This window comes from Parasteatoda tepidariorum, chromosome 4 (genome assembly GCF_043381705.1).
Source record: "Parasteatoda tepidariorum isolate YZ-2023 chromosome 4, CAS_Ptep_4.0, whole genome shotgun sequence".
NCBI classification, from domain to species: domain Eukaryota; kingdom Metazoa; phylum Arthropoda; class Arachnida; order Araneae; family Theridiidae; genus Parasteatoda; species Parasteatoda tepidariorum.
Window position 1 is genome coordinate 11,220,086 of NC_092207.1, and position 8,147 is coordinate 11,228,232.

An 8,147-nucleotide genomic window follows, 5' to 3' on the forward strand; every position below is an offset into this window, starting at 1 on the left:
GGGGGGGGGGGGTAATATTTTTTGTTTTATAATTTTATGTTGTTTATGAAATAGTCATACAAAGGTTTAATCAATATTTTTACTAATTTTTGCCAAAATATAGTTTACTAATTTTTGCCATAGTTTCATTGAATCAGTGTTATAAGAAGATTTAGAACCTTGAAATTTTAAGATTAAAGTACACTGATGATTTTTAGCTCTGAAATTTGAACTTTTTTTTTTAAATTTTTCTTGTAAAGCATAATATTATTTAATTAGTTTTATTTTGTATATTTATATTATTTAATTATAAACTTTGGGCAACATATCAAGCTAATTTCCTATATTTCAAGAAAATAATTCATCTAAAAAATTGCTCCAAGCATGTTCTTTCAATTCATCCCATTTAAAAAAGACATTTTCCTATAAGTTTTATAATACCTTACCTGATTTTTGTGACAAGATTGAGAAACTGATATATTATGTTTATATTATTTATCATGCAGGCAACTTTTATGGAAATTCACAAAATTCTGTTTGTTTTCTGTCCCTTATTCCCATCAATTCTAAAAAATTGATTGGTTGAACTACAGAAACTTTCACAAAAATTATACTACTATGATTAAAGGATTTTATAAATTTTTCTAAATTTGTTGTTACAGAAATTTTAGGGTTCTTGAATAAAGAAAAAAAAATTGTGAATAAAATTATCCTATCATGAATTTCGTTTAAGGTTAATCAAGGGCTATATACTTATTAAATAATTTTAGAAGATGAAATCAAATCTTATCTGATGAAGATTAATTGCTTTAAAAATTTGAGCCCTTTGCATCATTAATTTAGTATAATTTTATTCAATTAACTGTTCAATCTGTACAGAATTTTAAAATGTTTCACTAATAAATTGCTCACTAATTATTATTTTTTTAAAAAACAAATGTTTAGTTGCTTTGAAACTCTTAAAGTTCTGGTTAAAAAATATTAAACCAACTTACAGTTTTATGTCTTTAAATTGACTTTTGATAAGAAATTAGTCCAATTGAGGTTTCAATAATTATAACATGTTTTAGTTTATTTATATATATATATAGAGAGAGAGAGAGAGATTTGAATTCACTACTTGCTTTATAGATTTTGTTTTGTTCTATTTTTTCTTTTAATTTTATTTTCTATTTTTTGCATGATATATTTTTTACTTAATGTGTTCTATTTTGTTTCAATTTTTTTTTTACTGCTCTTCACACTCATGTATTGATGTATTTTGCTTTGGCTATATTGATACAATATTAGAAAGCACTCCTTTTGCGGACATGATTGTGTGAGCTGATGCAGTAATTACATCTTTTCTTTTTCCCTTATTATTGATCTTTATTATTTTCCATGTTTTCTCAATATTTTTAAATTCAACTTTTTTTTTTCAAAACTATTGTTGCATTTCTTGTTTGCTATTTTAATTTGTCCTGCATTAAAATTGAACATGTTTTCTAATTACAGTTTCATGCAAAGTTGAGTTAAAAAACTTTCTTCTTGTTTTTCTGTTTAGAATATAATGCTTTGCTTACAATGTAATGAGCCACCTGAAAAGCAATTAAAATTGGTGCCTTTACTTCTCGGTCTCAACAAATATGAGGAATCTGAATACATTAAGACTTCAAAACTCACCATACGTTTGCATGGATCTTTGCTTATTCAAAATCTTCTAACTTTTCAGAAGCCTATAAAAGTAAGAAAGCCCTAAGCTTATTTGTTTTGCTCAAAATATGTCAGTGTCAATTATTTGCATGCTGTAGTTGTAGCACTATTAAAAGGTACAGTTTTACTAGTAATGGTGTTAAGAACCAATTTTGAGAAATAAATTCATTAGTTATATACAATATTGCTTGAAATGACGTTATGAAATACATTTTTACGATAAATTCATTAAATCAGGCTTCCCACGAGTCAAGGAAAACCTGAAGTTGCCAAGGAATTTTATTTTAACTCCAAAAGTCAGNATTACTGCATTTCTTGTTTGCTATTTTAATTTGTCCTGCATTAAAAATGAACATGTTTTCTAATTACAATTTCATGCAAAGTTTAGTTAAAAAAAAACTTTCTTCTTGTTTTTCTATTTAGAATATAATGCTTTGCTTACAATGTAATGAGCCACCTGAAAAGCAATTAAAATTGGTGCCTTTACTTCTCGGTCTCAACAAATATGAGGAATCAGAATACATTAAGACTTCAAAACTCACCATACGTTTGCATGGATCTTTGCTTATTCAAAATCTTCTAACTTTTCAGAAGCCTATAAAAGTAAGAAAGCCTTAAACTTATTTGTTTTGCTCAAAATATGTCAGTGTCAATTATTTGCATGCTGTAGTTGTAACACTATTAAAAGGTACACTTTTACCGGTAATGGTGTTAAGAACCAATTTTGAGAAATAAATTCATTAGTTATATACAATATTGCTTGAAATGACGTTATGAAATACATTTTTACGATAAATTCATTAAATCAGGCTTCCCACGAGTCAAGGAAAACCTGAAGTTGCCAAGGAATTTTATTTTAACTCCAAAAGTCAGGGAATGTTGCATTTTTTTGCAAAAACCTGTAACATTCCTATATCATACCTGGAAAATAACCAGTCTTAAAATTGTCAGTAACAGTTATTGAGATTTGAGTTAAATTATTTTAACTACTATTACAATTAATTGTTGTACAAATTTCTCATTTTAGTCAATCTGAAATGTTCCCTTCCTTATTTAATAATATTTTCTTACACAGAAAATCTAATATTTCACATTATAAGTGAGAGAATCAAAGTTTTCTAATGAAAATATGGTCTCAATTTTCATTGACATTTACCTAGTATACCTGGAAAAGTCAGGGAATTTTTTTTTTTAAATTGAGTGAGAACCCTGTTAGATACATATCATATAATTTAATTATGCAATATGCACTCATCTTTTGCAGAGATGTTATATAATATTTTACCTATAATTGAAGTACCCCTATCAAACTCACATAAAGAGCATAAATATTGTAAAATTATTTAAAAAACTGCATGAAGAGGAACTATAATTTAAACCTAGAATGTGTTTCCATAAATGCTATCTCCAAAAAAATTAACCAAATCCAAGATATGATTAACATTTCACATGAAAAGAATGAATAAATTAAATTTCAATAAAAATAATATGATTCAAAAAGTTAATTATTCTGTTTGAAAAATCTTAAAATTAATAAATGTATAACCTTAAAAAACTGACGAATACATAAAGTATATCATGCAGGCACGCGTTATAGCAGCAACCGTTCAATATTATTATTTTAATACCTTGTAAACACTGCAATAATAAGTCATACATTCAGTAGACTTTACATAAGGTTGAAAAAAATTGTTGTAGAGAAAATTTCATCGAATCGAAGTTAGAGATTTATGATTTTCAAATTTTAAAGCAAAAGTTGTACTTTATTTTATCCAATGTTTTAAGAATATTGCGATTTATTTATTTGCAGCTGGTGAACAGCTTGTTAGATGTGAAACCACAAGTTCTTGCTTCTTTAGCATGTCATGTACAAGGCTGTTTTGTGATAACTTCATTCTTCAAAAGTGATACCATTGGAGAAAAGAGCAAAGACAAATTAGCCCAGTGCTTACAGGTATACCTTACTAAAATCAATTCTTTGTGGTCAATTTTTAATTATAAAAAAAAATATTTTTGTTTTATATTTAAACTATATTTCATTTATACTTACTTTAACATAGCGAAATTTGTAAGTTTTTTTTTAAAATTTCATATTATTGCTTAATACTAAAATATTCATAAATATTTTCTATAAAAAAATGTTTTAATTTTACAATCGGCATTGAACAGCTTTTTGGACATACGACTATCAATATTTTACTCTGTAGCCTAGCAATTTGAACTCAACCAAGAAGACAAGGAAACTTCTGGATCAAATACTGGGACATGCTACCAACATGGAAGATTTTTTTGATGGAAAACTTTGTATAGTTAGCTCGACCAGCCAGGGGATTCTAATTTTGTTCCATTTACCACTGATATTTTATTCCAGGTTTGTGGTCAATTCCAGCTGGAAGTACATTTTGTACCAATCAGCTGTCACTAGTCTAACAGATGGGGTTCCAACCTCCATCACTCTGTCCTGAATCACTGTGGATCTCTAAAAGAAATATACATAGTAAACACTATGTCAAATAGCCTCTATTGCTGCAGAATAATTTTCAATCTTAAAAGTGTCTTGTTTTTTGTATTCCCAAAACACACCAATTATCAAATTATTTTTTAAATAAAAGAAAATTATTTTTCTTTCATTTTATTGTTTTTCCTTTTTAGAATGATTCAAGAATTGAGAGAAAAAAATTATAAATTGTTTTTTAGATTCTTTTTTTTTAAGTCATGTTAAATAAAGTTCACATTGAGGCCTATAAATAATTATTCCGCACAAATCGATTAAAATTTTTACGAATTGTGAAAGTTAATATTAACATATTTCTTGTAGACTTTGCATTAGTGTTAAGATTTTTAGAATTTCACTACTACAGTGTCTTATCAAAAAATATTAATACTTCATAGCATAAAACAAAATTTTCCATTTTTACGAATGTATATTACACATTGTTTTTTGTATTAGCCAATATTTTCATAGCCCAAGTAAGGAGAAAAAAAATTTCTTTTAAATTGCCTTCGCTAATTTTGATCTTAATTGTAAAAAAATAAGTAGTTAAACTAATTCTCAATAATATTGCAGTCAATAATTAATACCCATTTATTGTATACTCAATATTTATTGTAAGACATGGTGTTTTCTATGTAATGTAGAGAACACACTTTCAATTATTATCCCAATATAGCCGAATCCCGTTTTAGCAATTTCCTAGCCAACCAAGCAATTGCTACTCAATAACGAATATTCGTTATACCAACATTACAAATTTTAACATAAACCAAAATTATTTTGTTACATTTAAATTTTCCGCATAAAAAATAAATAAATTTTGCATTTAATTGCAGTTTTGATCTATTTGTACTCTACAAGTAGAAAATATCAAATCAATGTTTTAAAAGCTCCAAAAAAAAAATTTAAAAAAATTAAATTAAAGGGAAGAATGGATTTACTATAAATTATTTTTCAGTAATTACGTCCTCCGTAACTTTTTCTGTACAAATGATTTTGAACAAGTTAAAATTACAAACTTCTCCAAATTATGCACATTTTTAAACAACAAGGAAATCACTCTTTTGGAAAGCCACATGCATTTTTACTTCTTCAAAACATGAATGGGTTGTGGTTTCTAGGTGGTCCCTTCCTACTGATTCATCTTTTTTGTCATGTCCCCTTCATATCTGCAACTTTTTATTTTAAAGATGCAAAAATATTTGAATTCTGAGATCATTGTGTACTTTTGAAGAATGAAAAACTGTTTTGATCCTGAGAGAAAATGAGAATTGTTGCTGATTTTCACCTTCGTTAAATCGGATTATGAATTTCGTAATATCAGTAATTTTCACTCATTGTATCTATGGAGAGTCGTTTGGGGATTCGGAAAATTTTGTCACATCGAAATTATCGCTATTTAGGATTTTACTAAAACGAGATTTAACTGTATAATAAAAATATTGTTATTTCGTACTATATTTACTTTCATTACATTTGAATGCTAGAAGACAACAGCATTTAAATAGCAATTGTTCCTGGGTAAATTTAACTTCATTAGATCTAACAAAAATAGTCATATATTTCTTTTAGTGTTGATGTGTTTTTTATTTATGTTAACAGCCAGTTGCCACAACCATATCCTGTGATGAAAATGGAAACCTAACTTTGGCAAGAGTCTGGGTTCTTCTCTCTCTGAAACAAAAGAGTTTTATTGCAAGTGAATTAGCTAAAAATGAAGAAAAGCTCAGATCTCACAAAACAGGAAATGTCATTTTTAACAAGTTCAAAATTTTTCAATACAAGCGTAATATTGAACAGTGGAAAGAATTTCAAACAAAGTTTTTAAACAAAAAATGTAAATAGCAAAAAATTTATTGAATAAAATTTTATTGTTTATAGTTTCAGTCTGTTGGCTTTACTTAAGTTTCAGTTTTAAGTAGGATATTAAGTACAGTACAGAACCCGTTATTCGGAAATCAGAAAACCAAAAAACCAGAACGAAATTCCATACATTTTCCCGCCATTTTTTTTTTAAATGTTTTTTTCCTCATAAGATTTTATGATTTTTCTTTCTTTTTTTAAAGATGTTCTTTCTTTTTTTAAAGATGACCTTACCATCATTTTGGAAATAATTATTAATGTATTACTTCATCGTTTTTTCTTCTTTTTAAGATTATTTCCAATTATTATTATTATTTTTNTATATACGTGAACAAGAGTTTTCAATTATGAACCTTGGAAAAAATTATTTCAGAAGTAGACTAACAGAAAAAGATTTAGCCTTGTTCCTTATTATTTCCAATTATTATTATTTATTTTTTTTTTAGTTGGGTTTAACAATAAAAAAACGGCTTTTTGTAGCGATTCAGAAAACCGGAAAAATCAGTTATCTGGAATAGCGATGGTCCCGATCGCTCCGGATAATCGGTTCCCTACTGTATTCGTTATTTTGAACTATATAAATTATTCACGAACTTTATTATTAAAACGAGCATGTTCCATACAATTATGTATCATTTATAAAGTTCAGTGTGAATATTTATGAAACTTGTCTGAAAAATTTAATTGTGTGATTAGATTTTTAATGATATTCTTCTATAAAATTACAGTCAATTCGCCATAACTCGAATATTACTATAACTCGATTTTTTTATGAGGTCCCGACCCGTTTATCTTCAATTTCATGTTAATTATTCTCGATTACTCGAATTTTACTCCCTTTAACTCGATTTTTTTTTGGATCTTTTAATGCAAGGGAAAAAAACTTACGAGCCCCTTCTTTTGCAACACACACTGTCATTCGCACTCTTCATGGAGAAGGTAAAGCTGTCCCTCTTGAAGTATGTGAACAGTCGTTAAATTAAACGTTACCAAATTTACTTCAAGGATACAGTTAAAATGATGTTTTCAATATTGATGAAATCGGTTTATTTTTTAAATGTCTTCCAAATAAGACTATGATGTTTAAGGCAGTGGCGTAGCTAGGTAGCTAAGGGCCCTGGGGCAAATTAAAAATTGGGGCCCCACTGCTATGTAAACTGATTAGGTTTTATCAAATAAAAATATGAAATTTTTCCAAATACTTTAAAAATGCTAAGTTACTTAAGCTCTTTTTTGTGCACTGCAGGGCAGGTAATAAAAATATTAAACAGTAACAACATAAATTACAATTAATACTTGGTGTAGGTTTGGCTAATAAAACGAAATAGAGAATATTCAAGGGTTTATTATATAAAGGTCGGGCCTACCAACTGACTAAATAACAATNATTTGTAATTAATAAGCATTAATTAAATAATCCGACAATATTTTGAAAGTCCAAAACCGAAACTAACGGTAAGTCGAACTTCCGATATGTCGAAGTTTTTCGTCAGTCCTATCAGATTCGAGTTATCGCGAATTCACTGTATATGATATTCTTGTGATGATGGTATACTTTTCACTGTACTATTTTGTTTGGTACCAGAACCAATTAAATAATAAAACAGCAGCAATTTGTAAAACTGTTATAAAAAATTGTCAAAATCTAGGGAAAAAAATCTCAACAGTAAGGAGAGTGGGAAAATACAATTTGTAATCGTATCTTCTAAAATTGTTGAACAGTAAAAATTAATGCCCTGAATTTGTCTTTTTATTAAAATTACAAGCTTATCATGCCATAGTGCATTCAAGATTTTTATTTTATATTTATTGCTTTCTTGTTTCCATATTACTCAGAACAATAGAGTAGAGAGGAGTGGGCATATAATTTGTTTACAGTAAGAACTCCCCCCGCCACAAAGTCTAAAGCCGTGTGCTGCAATGGAAACAAGAATAGCACAATAGACCGAAGAAAAAGATTCCCTTTCTCTCGCTGACCCAAGCATAAACCTACACTAAACAGTGACCACATAACCCTACTTGAAATAGTAATACCTTGTTACCATAGTCACCGCCACAGGTCCTGACGAATGGCTAGGGGAGTTCTTACTTTAGACAAACTATACTTTTTCAAATTACT

General features: G+C 27.9%; 1 protein-coding gene across 1 annotated transcript in view; it reads left to right on the top strand.

Moving 5' to 3' along the window:
- Positions 1-6,048, top strand: part of LOC107455909 (nucleolar protein 9) — a gene marked incomplete in the record, with an annotated part of 19,908 nt that extends 13,860 nt beyond the window's left edge. Inside the window, 3 exon segments of the mRNA XM_071179409.1 lie at positions 2,101-2,274; positions 3,482-3,625; positions 5,768-6,048. Of these exon segments, the coding sequence (XP_071035510.1) occupies positions 2,101-2,274; positions 3,482-3,625; positions 5,768-6,010 (561 nt within the window).
- Between the last annotated feature and the right edge of the window lie 2,099 nt (positions 6,049-8,147).